Source organism: Salmo salar, chromosome 15 (assembly GCF_965601325.2).
Source record: "Salmo salar chromosome 15, fSalSal1, whole genome shotgun sequence".
NCBI classification, from domain to species: Eukaryota; Metazoa; Chordata; class Actinopteri; order Salmoniformes; family Salmonidae; genus Salmo; species Salmo salar.
Window position 1 is genome coordinate 69,213,103 of NC_138305.1, and position 18,284 is coordinate 69,231,386.

Below are 18,284 nucleotides of genomic sequence, written 5' to 3' on the forward strand. Positions count from 1 at the left end.
ATTCCATCATGTCTATGAAAATATCGTATTTTTCGAGACTCACTCAGTAATGTGTTGGTATAACCCATGCAGTCAGCTATAGGCTACAGTATAATTTCTCACAGTAGTAGGGGTGTTCTTTGATTCACGACATCCAATGCGCTCACTCTCCAACGTAAACCAACGATGGCCGCAATAAATCAAGGCTGTTGCACACTAAAATCCAGATGAGGCGCTGTGTTCAACTTGAATTTGCTGTTTCATTCAGTCGGATTACTTTCACTTTTGTTAAAGAGCGTCGGCAAATCGAGGAGACACAGAAATCAGCTTTTCTTTACAGGTGAAGTGCTTGGAAGATGAGCTACGATCGTGCAATCACAGTGTTCTCACCTGATGGCCACTTATTCCAGGTGGAATACGCACAGGAGGCGGTCAAAAAAGGTTCAACCGCTGTAAGTAGTCCTGTCTCATTTCTGTCAATGTTGATTGAGGTCAAAACAATGGGTCTGTGCCGATGCAAAATGTAGCCTATCAATAGAAGCAGACCCGAATTGTGCTACAACGGGCGCAACTGTATCACTTGGGCCTAATTCATTTACAGGTTGGAGTGCGAGGAAAAAACGTCGTTGTGCTAGGAGTGGAGAAGAAAACTGTCGCCAAGCTCCAAGATGACAGAACAGTGCGCAAAATCTGCGCCTTGGATGACAACGTCTTCATGGCCTTTGCAGGTAACTTACTGTAGGACATGACCAATAAGGCAAGAAGACCAACATAGGACCAATAAGGCACAGTGCGCACCCAAGCCACAGATGGTGTGAAGTGGTTGATTGCAAATATGTAATTAGCCTACCATTTGTATGGTATAATTTATGTCATCAACATTTGATCATGTAGGCCTACTTTGAATGATACATTTAATTTTACTGCTGAAATTTAGCAATTTGATTGTTTGTTCACCTTGTTGGGTGAGGTGTTTAATTGGTGTAACATACTTTATCTCCTTACCCCATGGCCTGCAGGGTTGACAGCAGATGCCAGGATCGTTGTTAACAGGGCTCGGGTGGAGTGTCAGAGTCACAGGCTTACAGTGGAAGACCCTGTGACTGTGGAGTACATCACACGCTTCATCTCCAGCATCAAACAGGTACCACACACACACTACAGTACAATACACATGTGCAGATATATAATTTCTACATATTCCCACTTTCAGCGCTACACCCAAAGCAATGGGCGAAGGCCCTTTGGCATCTCCTCCCTCATTGTGGGGTTTGATTTCGATGGAACACCCCATCTGTACCAAACTGACCCTTCAGGAACATATCATGCCTGGAAGGTAGGGGTGTAATTCTGACCCATACATCTGAATCATTTAAAGGTGCTTTGACAGGTTTGTCATCACCCCCAATGAATTACCCAATGTACCTCAAGTTGCAATGTGATTAAATATGAGCAGAATGTGAAAACCTAAGTGTGGTTGTGTACATAGGCAAATGCCATTGGAAGATCTGCCAAGACTGTACGTGAGTTTCTAGAGAAGAACTATAAAGAGGAGCATATGGAGTCCGATACAGACACCATTAAACTGGCCATCAGAGCCCTACTTGAGGTGAGGTTTATGCCAGTCTAGATACAAACTTTTGATTGGCAGCAACGATATTGCATGAGCACCTGCTATTAATGATTGAAATCTCAGCTATTCCTGTCTCAAGGTTTGCTCCATGTGTTCACAGGTTGTCCAGTCAGGGGGAAAGAACATTGAGTTGGCCATTATGAAGCGGGATGAATCAATGAAGGTCTGTTTGAAATCATGACACCTGCGCAAATCCGTCAGAGGATCTCACCTGTGTAATGATGCAACTTAAATGCTCCCCTAACGACCTCTTTTCCACTGTAAATAGATTCTGGTCCAAGAGGAAATTGAGGAATACGTCACGGCTATTGAAAAGGAAAAGGAGGAAGCGGAGAAACAAAAGAAGAAAACATGAACACTTTCTGATTGAAGTCATGACCAAGCATGCCTTCATCCATCTTCAATATTGCATCAGGAATCTCATTGTTTACATTAATTATTTCATCGTTTCTCTATCCAATGCTGGAGGGACTCCTAAGGAGTACATATTTTTGTTCTAGCCCAGTACTACCACACTTGTTTTGACTAATCACCGGGCTCTTGTTTGGCTGAATCAGGTAGGCTATGGTAGTGCTGGGAGAGACTGTTCTGGGTGCTGAGACTAGTGTTGGGCTCAAACAAAACTACTCCCATCCTGGGAGTTCCAATAAAATGGATGGAGAGACACTGCTGCCCTAATAGACCATATGAAAACTTAAGACTTTACCTTATTCTTGCAATTAATAAATTTCTGTTTTTAAACTACAACTTTCAGTTACTATCATTGAACAGAGAAAATTAACAAGAACAAGTGAATCAGCAATTTCCCTTCTTTATTAGATTTGTAACAATGTAACATCACTTGTGCTCAAAATGATAGAAAACAAACCAATACATGGAAATTCATTCGTTCTGGCAGACATTTGGTCTTTAATCAAGTTATTTATAATTATATTAATAAGTAATATTTACATTACCTGGAACACAAAAATTAACTGAAGGTATTTTCCCCTCAGTTTCATCTTCAAATTGATCCCTTGAATAGTTTAGGAAGTGTGCATGTCATCTAGCTATTTATCAGAATATAGCAGAGGTTGAAAAGCACAGGCAAAAAAATATATATAAAGCATTTATCATATACTTATTCAGTTGTGGGGCACCCGAGAGTGAAAATAAATTCTCAATGTTTCTTCATTACAAAACACCTCATGATGGCGGAGAACAATAATGGAATACAAAATGTACAAAAACAAAATAATATATACACTACCGGTCAAAAGTTTTAGAACACCTACTCATTCAAGGATTTTTCTTTATTCTACTATTTTCTACATTGTAGAATAATAGTGAAGACATCAAAACTATGAAATAACACACATGGAATCATGTAGTAACCAAAAAAGTGTTAAACAAATCAAAATGTATTTTATATTTGAGATTCTTTAAATAGCCACCCTTTGCCTTGATGACAGCTTTGCCCACTCTTGGCATTTTCTCAACCAGCTTCACCTGGAATGCTTTTCCAACAGTCTTGAAGGAGTTCCCACATATGCTGAGCACTCGTTGGCTGCTTTTCCTTCACTCTGCGGCCCAACTCATCCAAACCATCCCAATTTCGTTGAGGTCGTGGGATTGTGGAGGCAAGGTCATCTGATGCAGCACTCCATCACTCTTCGTCTTGGTAAAATAGCCCTTACACAGCCTGGAGGTGTGTTCAGTCATTGTCCTGTTGAAAAACAATGATAGTCGCACTAAGCCCAAACCAGATGGGATGGCGTATCGCTGCAGAATGCTGTGGTAGCCATGCTGGTTAAGTGTTCCTTGAATTCTAAATAAATCACAGACGGTGTCACCAGCAAAGCACCCCCACACCATAACACCTCCTCCATGCTTTACGGTGGGAAATACACATGTGGAGATCATCCGTTCACCCACAGCGCGTGTCACAAAGACACAGCATTTGGAACCAAAAATCTCCAATTTGGACTCCAGACCAAAGGACAAATTTCTACCGGTTTAATGTCCATTGCTTGTGTTTCTTGGCCCAAGCAAGTCTTTTCTTCTTATTGGTGCCCTTTAGTAGTGGTTTCTTGCAGCATTTCGACCTTGGCCTTATTCATGCAGTCTCCTCTGAACAGTTGATGTTGAGATGTGTCTGTTACTTGAACTCTGTGAAGCATTTATTTCGGCTGCATTTTCTGAGGCTGGTAACTCTAATGAACTTCTCCTCTGCAAAAGAGGTAACTCTGGGTCTTCCATTCCTGTGGCGGTCCTCATGAGAGCCAGTTTCATCATAGCGCTTGATGGTTTTTGCGACTGCACTTGAAGAATCTTTCAAAGTTCTTCATGTCTTAAAGTAATGATGGACTGTAGTTTCTCTTTGCTTATTTGAGCTGTTCTTGCCATAATATGAACTTGGTCTTTTACCAGATAGGGCTATATTCCAAATAGGGCTATATTCTGTATACCACCCCTACCTACACAACTGACTGGCTCAAACGCCTTTATTTTTTTCAATGTAGAAAATAGTAAAATAAAGAAAAACCCTTGAATGTGTAGGTGTTCTAAAACTTTTGACAGGTAGTGTACATAACAAATTAACCCAAGATCCAAATGAGGCCTGCAGGGTAAAAATAAACGCCTGTATTTTAGACTCACAATCACAACTTATTTATACCCACGCTTTAGAATTAACATGCACACACCCTTACTCACCTGACCCTTGACCCTCACAGCCTCCCACTCCCGGCTCTCTGGGAGGGCCGGCGCTGTGCTGACCCCTGCCCTCTCCGGCCAGCGGTAGCCCCCCACAGCCCATCAGGAGGCGACCATGAAACCCGAAGGTCTCAACATTCAGCTTCCTTTCTGCCTAGATAGGGTGTCTGGGTTAGAGAGTTACAGAATGTGATCAGACAAGCACGTAGTCAGATCTTTTAAAAATGTGACATTCATGAAATTGACTCAGACATCACAATAGGTGGAGAACATTCAGATGTTTAGAGTACATTTAAACAAATGAATGTAAACAAGCGTGAATTAAACATAAATTCACCTGGATTCATGGTCTGATGAGATATCAAAGGAGGATTTGGCCTTGTCATAGTAGCACTTAGGCCCAAATGAATTCTCCACCGTCTTCTCACTACTGTCTACTCCTGGTTTCTCCTTCATTATTGGCTTCTAGAGATGGTGAAGAGGCTAGAATGAATGAAAACAGTGACCAACCATGGCTCTGAAAAGCTTGCAGATGATACTAAAGACAAAAATGAGAGGAACCATTTCTGTCAGAGATAGAAAAGTCCCCTTTTTTCAATAATTTCACCAATCAGTGATAGCCAAATCATGAGATATTGTGTTCTTAATGAATGATCACAGTCATGGTCGAATTGCCATGTTCCTGCAACTACAGTACAAAGCCCACATGTCGACGGATATGTGGTGAGTATAATGCAACTAACCTTTGATGTTCAACTTGTCCTGCATCTCCCTCTCCAGCGCTTCCTTGTCAAACATTGGATTTGCAGAATCAAAGTCAAAGTCCGACTCAAACTTGAGGGTGAAGGGCTTCGAGCCCTCCACAACGAGCTGGGCCTACGGGCTCCTACGGGACAAAATGGAAGTCCTTCATTCGAGGTATGTCACGTTTTCTTAGGAGCAGACCAGCTCAGGATGAGGAACCGGAGCTGGTCTGGCTGGGGAAGCACCTCTCTCCCAGCTCTCCAACCGGGCTAGCACCTGGTCCATAGCCGAGCCCAGGCGGTGGAGGAGGCTGGCGTGTTGTGACACCTGCTCAGCCATGGACGGCGCTTCTGCTCCTGCTGACTCCATCGTATCAGGTGCGGGATTCTGTCACGTTTTCTTAGGAGCAGGAAAGGGGCAGAGTCAAGAGCAGGAGACTGAGGTCCGGTAGTACAGAAGTTTTATTCCACCGTTGAAAATAAGGTAGCCGAAAAAGCACAGGGTGCGCATAACACCCAAAGAGGAGAATCGTTCCAAAACGATAACGCACGGCGCGCAGCCCGGCAAACACAATACAGAAATGCAACACTCTGAATACTAAGGCAGTGCTAACTACCGTCTGCACTCTTAGTGACATACAAACAATCCCACACGAATTCCTGAACACAAAAGGACACACTAAATACCCCCCCCCCCCCCCCCCCTCTCTTGTCTCGCGGCTGCACTCATCCTATCACCTGGAGCCAGCAGCTTGTGTGGTTAGAGTATGCCCACAACACCCTCCCTTGCTCAGCCACTGGTCTCTCGCCTTTTGATTGCTCCCTGGGATATCAGACCCGCTCTTCCCGGAGCAAGAGGTCAGCATACCCTTGGCCCAGATGTTCTTCCACTGCTGCCACCAGTCAGCTCTTCTCAAGACCACCTCCAGGTATCGACGACAGGTGGACCGCCACCGGACCCTGGCTCCCTGGCTCGTCTCGGGGCAGATCCTGTCTACTCGGGATCCGCCCCTCCGGATAGTCCCGCAAACTGTCCCCCCGTTTTATCGGCCCTTTCCCCATCTCCAAGATTCTTAGCCCCTCTGGTGTTTGTCTTCTGTTGCCCCGTAGCCTCCGTATACATCCCAATTTTCATGTGTCTAGGATTAAACATGTCTCGCAGTCCTTTGTCTCCTGTTTCCAGGTATGTGTCCAGGTAGGACGCCAGGTGATGTCCCAAGAGGGGGAGGGGGGTACTGTCACACCCTGATCTGTTTCACCTGTCTTTATGCTTGTCTCCACCCCCCTCCAGGTGTCACCCAACTTCCCATTATCTTGTGTATTTATACCTGTGTTCTCTGTTTGTCTGTTGCCAGTTCGTCTTGTCTTCTCTCCCGCCTTCCTGTTTCTCTAGTTCTGTTTTATAGTTTTTCCCGGTTCTGACCATTCTGCCTGCCCTGACCCCAAGCCCACCTGCCGTCCTGTACCTGCCTGACTCTGACATGATCACGAACCTCTGCCTGGCCTCGACTTGCCATTTGCCTGCCCCGTGTTTCTAATAAATCATCTGAGATCTGTACTATCCGCCTCCCGTGTCTGCATCTGGGTCATATCCTGAGTCGTGATAAAAGTACTGAGTAAAGGGTCTGAATACTAATGTGAATGTAATATTTCCAGTTTTTTTTGGTATAAATTAGCAAAAAAGTTCTGAACCAGGTTTTTGCTTTGTCATTATGGGGTATTGTGTGTAGATTGCTAAAGATGTTTGCCTTCACACAGCCTGCCAGCCCACTCTGTGATATTGCGAGGTTCTAAATTCAGCTGGCTGAACTCTCCAAACAGTCTACCCGCTCGGAGGCATCCGCATGGTCCTAAAGCACCCTCCACCGCTTTTGTATGATAAAACTGGGGAGGACAAAAATACAATTTCAGAATGTAGGGTGGACATGACCCCCCTATCCCCAGTGAAAGTTGCGCTCCGGCTATAAATGCATCCCCAAAGCAAATTAAATCTTCTCAAATCCAACCGCTCAACAGACACTCCTCAATTGTAACAGAGAAGGGCCACCTTGTCTTCTCCTTGGTGGTGGCCTGTTCTCATCATTGGCCTCACTCTGGGATTTGGAAATTGCATGTTTTGGAAAACTTCAAGCTGAATATTGACTATAATTGTGATTTCTGTGGAATGGAGAAGGATACCATATTTCATTTGTTTTTTACCTGTATTTACAGTAGAATTCTTTGGATTGACGTACAGAACGTTGTTACAAAGAAAATAGGATAGGTTGTACAATTGGTTTTGATACAATGATTTATTTCAGAAATTCTGACATTGATAAAGATGTAGTATATTTGATTCAACTGATAATAATATTAGGTAAATGTCATATTCACAAATGCAAATGGTCGAATTCAAAACCTAACTTTGTTCACTTTATAAATGAATTTAAATCAATATGTCACTACTTTAACTAAAATGAAAAACGAAAAAGGCAATTTAAACTTGTTGTATTATTTATGAATATGATTTGTTTGTTTAGGATTCCTGGCGATGTAAATAGTATGTATGCTTGTTTGCATTTGACTATTCCTCTTTTTTTGCTACTATTTGTTTGTTAATAAAAAATAAAAATAGTATGAGTATTCCAACACAGTTAATATTTTTCTGCCAGAGTTGTGGACTCGACTCACAGGATTTGGGCTCGAGTCTGACTCCAGTCACAAATTTGGTGACTTGAGACTGACTTGATATAAAATAAAATAACTTGAGACTTGACTTGAATTTGGAGCCTCAATACTCGGGACTCGACTTTGTCTTGAGACTGATGACTTGAAATTATCTGGCCAGTTTTTGCAATGATTTGGCACTCATTTTGTGGCACAGTCAACGTGGATTAATCCACACGCAGCTAGACAGTAGCCGCAGCGTCTCCCTTGCAAAAAAAACGGAACCAGATTGGCTAGTGAAACGCTCACTCGGCACTCTGACTGGACCAACAAATTGTCAATAAACACAGGTCGGGTGAGTTTGCGAACAGATTATTGAATTGCTGTAAATGTATAGATAGGTTCGGGTGTCGAGCAAACGACACATTTTAGGGAGAGAGTAATCCCGTAATAAATAAATATGCAGCTCCAAAAATTGTTTGGTGATTAAGAATATTAAGTGTTTACTTTGCAAGCTCACCAGCATTGGGGCAACAATTAGCGTAGGTCTACTGGTCTTTTGATATGTAACAATTGCTTAATCTTGATAATATACTTATGAAGCTTGCATTTGGAATTTGTTGTTAAAATCAAATGTTAGTGTGGCGAAGATGGTTCACTTGCACTCCAAACTCTCGCCAGTGGAGAGTGCTTTTTTTCTTTTGTTGAAATATTTGGTGTTGCTTTCACACGTTTAAATGCATAGGCCCTATGTGATAAATCTAGATTCCTTCTAATACTACAATAATTGCTAGCGTTTCATCATTCCATTACCTTACTGTTTATTGCAACATGTATACATTTCTATACATGCTTACATGTTGTTTACATGTTTATTTGTATACATGTTTATTTAATTCAATGTCGGAGTTATGTCGGAGTTCCGTTTGTCCTAAATCTCTGTCAATAGTTTTTTCAAATCGTTTTTTTTTTAACCATGTGAACTGATTAGATAAACTGGTCCCATCATAGCCCATATAAAACCTTTTTACAACGGATTAATCACTGTCATACCCTATAGGGTCCGAGTTTTTCTGGTTAGGTTACCAGATTAGGAAAAACTCCGGGCCCCAGGGGTAAAAAATTCCCCCACCACTCTGGGACCTATCTGCTTGCAGTTACTTGCAGTTCTCAATTATCGTCAGGTATGTGGATGATCAGGGCTTTATTCAGGAATGTTTTTTGGGCTAATTCGAAGTGTTAAGTGGGCAATATGCGCAGTCTGTATTCGTGAATTCTAAAATGTCTGAGTTTAACTTCATTTCGAAACTTGTTGCCTAAACCTATGATGGCACTGCTGTAATGGAATCTATCTGCTATTTGTATTTACAGCTAAGTCCCCTGCTGTTCCCTGATTAAGATATGATGACCACTCCATTCCAATACCATTGTCAACTCTCTCCTGACATGAACTGAAGCCACATCTCGTGTGCCCACTCCAGTGGCACATTTAATGTTTCCTCTCCAAGCACAGTGAGTACACCTGTCAAGTTTCTCTCATTACTGTATATAGAGTCAATCACCTAAACAAACACAATCACATTATTACACATCAATGATTTTACTCCTTGCTTGGACTAATTCTTAACTCATTTGCAGTCATAAGAGCATGAAATCAACAGAAGGCAAGGCAAGTTGATATGCTCAGGGTGTAGATGTATTTATAGGTCTTGGTGATCCAATGGTGAAAGCATCATATCATACACAATATCCAACTAGATTTCCCCCCCCCCCCCTGGGGCCTGGAGTTTTTCCTAATCTGGTACAGCCAGAAGAGGACTGGTCACCCCTCATAGCCCGGTTCCTCTCTTGGTTTCTTCCTAGGTTTTGGCCTTTCTAGGGAGTTTTTCCTAGCCACTGTGCTTCTACACCTGCATTACTTGCTGTTTGGGGTTTTAGGCTGGGTTTCTGTACAGCACTTTGAGATATCAGCTGATGTAAGAAGGGCTATATAAATACATTTGATTTGATTTGATTGATCAAATATACACGGGCAATTGCCCAAAAGAAATAGCCTCTGTATCAGGCTTAACCTGTCCTATCTGAGAAACCAAATCGAATCAGTCTAACAGGAGCTCAAACAAGTAGGCCTACATAATAAGCACTTGCCCCCCAGGACCATTACCCAATTGACAATTACAACCAATAAACTGGTTCTACAATGTAAAACGCCATTTCCACATCCATTGTTACATTGGTACAATTGTTTTAATGATTATTAATCAAATTCCAACATCATGCATACATGGAGCAGTTATGTTATCTTATTCAACGTTCTGATTCCAAAGCTTGGATAGCAGGCCACGTAGCCTATTTCTATGCGCACTAATAGGCCACGCAGCCCGTTTCTATGCAGCAGCCTTATACTTGTTCATATGAATTATATTTTAGACTAGACTAACAGGGGACAACAGAGACAACTGATGGACAATAGAACTCACAGGGCTGAGCTTGCTTTATGCATGTTTGCATCATGCAGGCCCATGCAACTGTAGGCCTAATTAAAAATGAAATCACAGTCTATTTCATCAATATTTTGTTGATTAATTCCAGTTAATACTTTTGGATTTTCTAAAGGTGTAGCCAGCCCAAGTTAGAATATCAACCAAATGTAATCACGTTCACATTTTCTCCTGATAAACAAATGGACAATAAATACATAACGTTACCAATGTGTTTACCCTGACCAGATGGACAGGGAGTGTAGGCTGTATGCAGCTGCTAATATTAGTAGCTGAAGAATCGTCTCGTTTTCATCCCATACAGCATGCCAGATCTCTAATGTTTGGTTGTAGCTAGGCTGCCGCAACATTTATATAATGAGTTTTTGCTTGTGTCAGTCCGGGGTGATTATGTTGCTACAAACACTCGACCGGTGAGCGCATCTCTCAAGCATTGCCTGCAATCTCCGTACAGTGCAGACTGGGTAAAAAGCGCAACCGGGCTCGCGCGAACTCCATACAGGGCAGAAACAACGGACAGGGGTGCGGGTGGCGAACTTGATGACAGCTTGTGGGCAGTGGGTTCAATGACAAAAAGCACATTTTTGGGGAAACTTTGGATACTGGAAGGGCAAAGGGGCATGTGCTCTGCACAGGTAGAGACCAATCTGTGCACGTGCCTGCCTTTAGTCCAATGACCAGAGCTGGGTTTCTATTAAGCTAATATATGGAATTGTTTTAACCGTCCTGCTGTGTTCTGGTCGAATTGGACCGAAGTTTTCGCTTTAAAAAATGTAGTTCATTTAATCTGACTGTCATAAGGTTCCATGACTTTGTCCACACAGGGCATCTGATCACACAAAAGTGTATAAAATTGAGTTCAGGCACATGCCCATTCATCAGATGGACACACTTCCTCTCCCAGACATGTGTGAGCACGCACGCGCGCACACACACACACACACCTCACGCCCCTTCTTCGCTTCCATGGCAACCCCCACAGGAACCTTTCCCCAATAGAATCTTTCCCCCTTGGGAACCACACCTGTTGGCATTCTCACAAACAATCGCAACATTGTTTCAATAATATATAGAACTTTTCTCAGCTCTGGTATATAAAGCTTTTTTGAGGCCTTGCGCACAATTCAATCTGTGGGAGTACAATGACCAAACAACATACTGTATGTGAGGCTCTTGATCATATCTTTGATCATGACACTGGTGAGGAGGAGAGTCCTTGTTAAACTTTGACATAAAGTAGTCTGTAATAAATAATGTTTAATCTGAGTATTTGTTATAGTCAAAATAATCCATACATTATGTTTTTTTTACCCAAATATGAGTTGTATGAGCTCAGGTCAATGAGGTCTACAGGCCATAAATAGCAAATAGAAGTTTGAAACTTGAAATGTTCACAAGAACTTAAGCTGATAAAAAGATCTAACACAACATTAGGTGATAATATATGTATTATTATGGATTTATAATCAGCTATAATGGGGTGGTCATTTTGGACCGGGAACACAGAATTCATTAACATGAAACGAACACAACAGGAGGGTTAAGATAGCTAAATTATCCTTGGCATGACTATTTGATTTAGAATTTTAGGACCCCTGTAAGTAGGCTATCAAAAAAAATTATACACATTTTATTTGATGAAACATTGAAGTTGGCATCACTCCTATTAGACCATAGAAACGCATTTAATAACAAACTCATACATGGAAAAACAGATATTAATATATATATATATATATATATATACTGCTCAAAAGAATAAAGGGAACACTTAAACAACACATCCTAGATCTGAATGAAAGAAATAATCTTAATAAATACTTTTTTCTTTACATAGTTGAATGTGCTGACAACAAAATCACACAAAAATAATCAATGGAAATCCAATTTATCAACCCATGGAGGTTTGGATTTGGAGTCACACTCAAAATTAAAGTGGAAAACCACACTACAGGCTGATCCAACGTTGATGTAATGTCCTTAAAACAAGTCAAAATGAGGCTCAGTAGTGTGTGGAAATCCAATTTATCAACCCATGGAGGTTTGGATTTGGAGTCACACTCAAAATTAAAGTGGAAAACCACACTACAGGCTGATCCAACGTTGATGTAATGTCCTTAAAACAAGTCAAAATGAGGCTCAGTAGTGTGTGCGGCCTCCACGTGCCTGTATGACCTCCCTACAACGCCTGGGCATGCTCCTGATGAGGTGGCGGATGGTCTCCTGAGGGATCTCCTCCCAGACCTGGACTAAAGCATCCACCAACTCCTGGACAGTCTGTGGTGCAACGTGGCATTGGTGGATGGAGCGAGACATGATGTCCCAGATGTGCTCAATTGGATTCAGGTCTGGGGAACGGGCGGGCCAGTCCATAGCATCAATGCCTTCCTCTTGCAGGAACTGCTGACACACTCCAGCCACATGAGGTCTAGCATTGTCTTTCATTAGGAGGAACCCAGGGCCAACCGCACCAGCATATGGTCTCACAAGGGGTCTGAGGATCTCATCTCGGTACCTAATGGCAGTCAGGCTACCTCTGGCGAGCACATGGAGGGCTGTGCGGCCCACCAAAGAAATTCCACCCCACACCATGACTGACCCACCGCCAAACCGGTCATGCTGGAGGATGTTGCAGGCAGCAGAACGTTCTCCACGGCGTCTCCAGACTCTGTCACGTCTGTCACATGCTCAGTGTGAACCTGCTTTCATCTGTGAAGAGCACAGGGCGCCAGTGGTGAATATGCCAATCTTGGTGTTCTCTGGCAAATGCCAAATGTCCTGCACGGTGTTGGGCTGTAAGCACAACCCCCACATGTGGACATCGGGCCCTCATACCACCCTCATGGAGTCTGTTTCTGACCGTTTGAGCAGACACATGCACATTTGTGGGCTGCTGGAGGTCATTTTGCGTAGCGGTCCTGCTGCTGGGTTGTTGCCCTCCTACGGCCTCCTCCACGTCTCCTGATGTACTGGCCTGTCTCCTGGTAGCCTCCATGCTCTGGACACTACGCTGACAGACACAGCAAACCTTCTTGCCACAGCTCGCATTGATGTGCCATCCTGGATGAGCTGCACTACCTGAGCCACTTGTGTGGGTTGTAGACTCCGTCTCATGCTACCACTAGAGTGAAAGCACTGCCAGCATTCAAAAGTGACCAAAACATCAGCCAGGAAGCATAGGAACTGAGAAGTGGTCTGTGGTTACCACCTGCAGAACCACTCCTTTATTGGGGGTGTCTTGCTAATTGCCTATAATTTCCACCTGTTGTCTATTCCATTTGCACAACAGCATGTGAAATTTATTGTCAATCAGTGTTGCTTCCTAAGTGGACAGTTTGATTTCACAGAAGTGTGATTGACTTGGAGTTACATTGTGTTGTTTAAGTGTTCCCTTTATTTTTTTGAGCAGTGTATATATTATATATATACTGTATATATAAATAGCCAGACTGTTTTGAAGTGTCTGTCCACTTCATTTTGAACACTTTTACAACACGGAAGCCGGACACAGAAACTATGGCTACAACGTCATCCTTCATATGTGTGCCACTAGAAAAACATTAGCATGTTTATATTAGCTGATACATCATTACAAAATACACCATATTACTTACCTACTAAGGTGCCTGGATCAAGATGCAGTTATTTAGTCTCAACAGTAGAGCTTTCTTTTCAGCACCATGGAGTGAATCCTTACCACTGCTACACCTGGCTATCAGCGGAGCCTTGTCTGTCAGCAAAACAATTCATTCAGCCTCATTTACTGTCTTTAAAAAAACATAGCTGACATGGCTGACTTGCTTCAACAAATGTGGTTTCTCATTACAATTGAGATGTACAAACTATGGCATAAGGGGACGACGAGTGGATAAAAGGCAATCCGTCATTTCGATTAAGACATTAATGAGCGAGTTAGGACAGACATAGTCAATATCACTATTTGTTTAGCACTTTTGAAATGTACAGTGACAGAATTCAGAACATTGGCCATTCTTACAGTATTCTCCCTGTACACCTAGTCAGAACTGTAGGATAAATAAAGGGGGCATATAAGCAGACAATGAACACACTTACAATATTCAATGATTACATTTCTCTTAAACAGGCTATATGCTACATGTGCACCACCAAGTCAGAACAGTAGGCTAAGTTATGAGTGGGAAAGGGACCAAATTATTAGGGTGAGGCACATGGGCTACTAACAGCTTACTACACAACATACACTTCGTATTACTTTCTTAGCTACAGTATACATATCTCCCTGGCATATTACATCATTTATGCAGCAGCATACAAGACATTTTTGGACTCGCCTTGTTGTGCTCACTTGAACAGGAAGGTGGGGCAGCAATCCTTGTGGGTAAACTTTGCCATCAAAGTCTGGCATTCTCTGGATTGATGGTGCTTTCAAGACAACTAGGAACTCGGAAAAAAACAAGGCCAAATCATGATGTCAGTGATCTTCAGGTTGGACCTCTAGAAAGAGGCCAAAGTTCCTGACTTAGAATTCTGAGTTGGATAACTGTTCAAAACTTATTTTCCCAGGCGGAGCTCGAGATCCCAGTTGTCTTGAACTCACTGAAGTCTGAGATTTCCCAGTTCCGAGTTTCCAATTGTTTTGAACGCGGCACAAGTCATGATGGATTGACAGCATGCCCAATGTTTTCAACCTCTGGCCCATGGTGTTGAATGTTTATCCTTTTAAGCTTGGAAAAGAGACCCTTAAACCCAGACTTGGACCACACACCCACTCCACAGAATAGCAGGCTAGTGATTTCTTTCCAACGCTTGCAGTGAGACACTGATTATTTCCAAACCACTCATTGTTGAATTTTGAATTTCCCAACATCTAATGTTTATGTCCAATGGCCGATCCGCACCAATAGGTTTTATCTAGAATTTCTATTCATATAACAAGGATTGAAAAAGATTTGCCAGTAGTTTGTCGACATGATTCATGATGATGACTGCTTGTCCAGCTTGCTAGTTAAGATTTTGAAAGTATGATGTTGACACAATCAGTCCAATCAAAGCTACGGTAGATACAACATAATTTGACATCATTTTATCCGTGGCCAGTGGCCTTGAGCCTTCTTGGATGGGCACTTCTAATGTCATTCTATGGCAGCACCCAAGGGGCTTCAATGTTCGAGCTCTTCCCATAGATTTTGCGTTGACATAGTGTCCCCATGAGTGACAGAACACTGAGCCAATCACGGCGCAACTAGAGAACATTAGCAAACCCTGCTACACTCTATATTTTCCGCTGGCTGCCCCACCACCACAGAAAGCACTGAGCTAGGCTGAAACACCTGCATTTTTGAGCTTCCTTACTCAAGACAGAAAAAAAGAGAACATGTTTGATTGTGGCTTCATTTACATTGTTTGCAAATTGATATGTGACACGTATTAATGCTAAAATAACAAGCAAAACAGGCAACAACAAACACAAAAAAGTTTGTGTTTATACAGGACCTCCCGCACTCACCTACAGTCAACCAATCATATCAATGCGGAGCTATACTGCGCCCTCTACATTGTTACACAATTTGAGAGGCGCACTGTGTTGCGGTACAGAGCTCAATTTGGCCTCTGCGTGCCTCCGGAGGCTTCGCAATTGCATCACACCATCCAAATGGCGCCTCCGACCACATTTCAGATCAAGCATAAATTGGTTCTTAGGCAGCATGCACTGGGATGCGTTGATCAGTTGATTGACAGGTGTAGGACTGTAGAACGATAAACCTTCCTCTAGTATGGATGCTCAACAACGTTATGTAGGCTATAGTTTGTCATTATAGTTATCATTATAGTTGGCCTTAACTCTGACACAACACAACTAACGTTATTATTACAACAGACTTAGCCTACTTGTAAGTCTAGCTAATGTTAGCGAACTTGAATGAAATAAATATACAATTACATTTATACACTTACATTTAAAGCCTACTTGTTTACTTGACTTTTATACTCTGTAAACTGACTCTCAAATAATTGACTCTGCCAAGTTTGCCACCAGTGCGCTGCAGTAGGGAGGAGAAGTGGAAATTGAATCATCTATATAGTTGTTTGGCTGTACCCATAGAAACGTTTGAAAATGAGGTGGATATGTGAGAGACATAAGTAAGCTCAGAAAAATAAAATATCTTGGAATTACCCTTAGGCCTATACCTTTTATGTTGAAATGCCCTATTCACTTCTATTGTTTTTTTCCCGTCCCGGTACCGGGTTACCTTCAGACAAGTCTTGTGATACTAGTAGGCCTATTTGTATTTCTATTTATTATAGATTCCCATTAGCTGATGCCAAGTCAGCAGCTACTCTTCCTGGGGACTAGCAAAATGAAGGTACTGTAGTTATATAAAAAAATGTAAAAATTAAAATACATTTCACAACACATTAAGTGTATGCCCTCAGCCCACTGCTCTACTATCACATATGTACTGTATAACACAAAATCCATGTGCACGTGTGTATAGTGCATATGTTATGTCTCAGCCTCCAGTATCTATACTGCAATAGTCTATGTGCCGGGGAGCTAGGGTCAGTCTGTTATATCTGGTGTGATTCTCATGTCTTATCTGGTGTCCTGTGTAAATGTAAGTATGCTCCCTTTAATTCTCTATCTCGCACTCTCCTTCCCCTCCCCTCCCCGCCTGCGGCTATGGAACCCTGACCTGTTCACCGGACGTGTTACCTTGTCCCGGACCTGCTGTTTTCAACTCGCTCTCCCTCCCTCTCTCTCTCTCTACCGCACCTGCTGTCTTGAACACTGAATATTCGGCTATGAAAAGCCAACTGACATTTACTCCTGAGGTACTGACCTGTGGCACCCTCTACAATCACTGTGATTATTATTTGACCCTGCTGGTCATCTATGAACGTTTCAACATCTTGAAGAACAATCTGGCCTTAATGGCCATGTACTGTTATAATCTCCACCTGGCACAGCCAGAAGAGGAGCGGCCACCCCTCAGAGCCTGGTTTCTCTAGGTTTCTTCTTAGGTTCCTGCCTTTCTAGGGAGTTTTTCCTAGCCACTGTGCTTCTACATCAGCATTATACATCTTCATTCATATTGCTGTTTGAGGTTTTAGGCTGGGTTTCTGTATAGTACTTGGTGACCTCTGCTAATGTAAAAAGGGCTTTATAAATACATTTGATTTGAGGGGGGGTGTGTGTGTGTGTGTGTGTGTGTGTGTGTGTGTGTGTGTGTGTGTGTGTGTGTGTATGCATGTGTCTGTGCCTGTGCCTGTGTGTGTCTCACATTCCCTGCTGTTCGAGAAGGTGTGTTTTATCTGTTTTTTTTAAATCTGATTTTACTGCTTGCATGCTTTACTTAATGTGGAATAGAGTTCCATGTAGTCACGGGTCTATGTAGTACTGTGCGCCTCCCATAGTCTGTTCTGGACTCTTCTGTGAAGAGACCTCGTGGCATGTCTTGTGGGGTACGCATGGGTGTCTGAGCTGTGTACTAGTAGTTTAAACAGACAGCTCTGTGCATTCAACATGTCAATATTTCTCACAAACACAAGTAGTGATGAAGTAAATCTCTCCTCTATTAGCCAGGAGAGATTGACATGCCTATTATTAATGTTAGCTCTCCGTGTACATTTAAGGGCCAGTCTTGCTGCCCTGTTCTGGGGCATTTGTAATTTTCCTAAGTCCCTCTTTGTGGCACATGACCACATGACTGGACAGTAGTCCAGGTGCGACAAAACTGGGGCCTTAAGTACCTGACTTGTTGATAGAGTTGTTAAGAAGGTAGTGCTACGCTTTATTATGGACAGACCTCTCCCCATTTTAGCCACTGTTGCATCAATATGTTTTGACCGGGAAATGTATAATCCAATCCAATTTATAAATTTATAATCCAAGCAGTTTAGACATACAGGTTTTACTCAGAGCCAGTGGCAGGTCATTCGTAAAGATTGAAAAAAGAATGGGGCCTAGACAATTGCCCTTGGGAATCAAATCAAATCAAATTGTATTTGTCACATGCGCCGAATACAAGAGGTGTAGACCTTACCATGAAATGCTTACTTTCAAGCCCTTAACCAACAATGCAGTTTTAAGAAAAGAGAGTTAAG

At 42.5% G+C, this 18,284-nt stretch overlaps 1 protein-coding gene across 1 annotated transcript; it reads left to right on the forward strand.

The window, feature by feature from the left end:
* Nucleotides 1–118: 118 nt before the first annotated feature.
* LOC106571922 (proteasome subunit alpha type-7) lies at nucleotides 119–2,359 on the forward strand. Its single transcript, XM_014145490.3, has 7 exons — nucleotides 119–431; nucleotides 581–707; nucleotides 999–1,123; nucleotides 1,193–1,315; nucleotides 1,469–1,588; nucleotides 1,713–1,775; nucleotides 1,881–2,359. Exons 1-7 carry the CDS (start codon nucleotides 336–338, stop codon nucleotides 1,965–1,967), a joined length of 741 nt encoding a protein of 246 aa, XP_014000965.1. The 5' UTR covers nucleotides 119–335; the 3' UTR covers nucleotides 1,968–2,359.
* Nucleotides 2,360–18,284: the final 15,925 nt, after the last annotated feature.

Excerpts from the sequence above, each read along its gene's own strand:
- LOC106571922 (XM_014145490.3), top strand. The coding sequence starts at position 336 with ATGAGCTACGATCGTGCAATCACAGTGTTCTCACCTGATGGCCACTTA. Across the intron at positions 1,316-1,468 it reads GAACATATCATGCCTGGAAG|GCAAATGCCATTGGAAGATC; the intron begins GTAGGGGTGTAA and ends TTGTGTACATAG. Across the intron at positions 1,776-1,880 it reads AGCGGGATGAATCAATGAAG|ATTCTGGTCCAAGAGGAAAT; the intron begins GTCTGTTTGAAA and ends CACTGTAAATAG.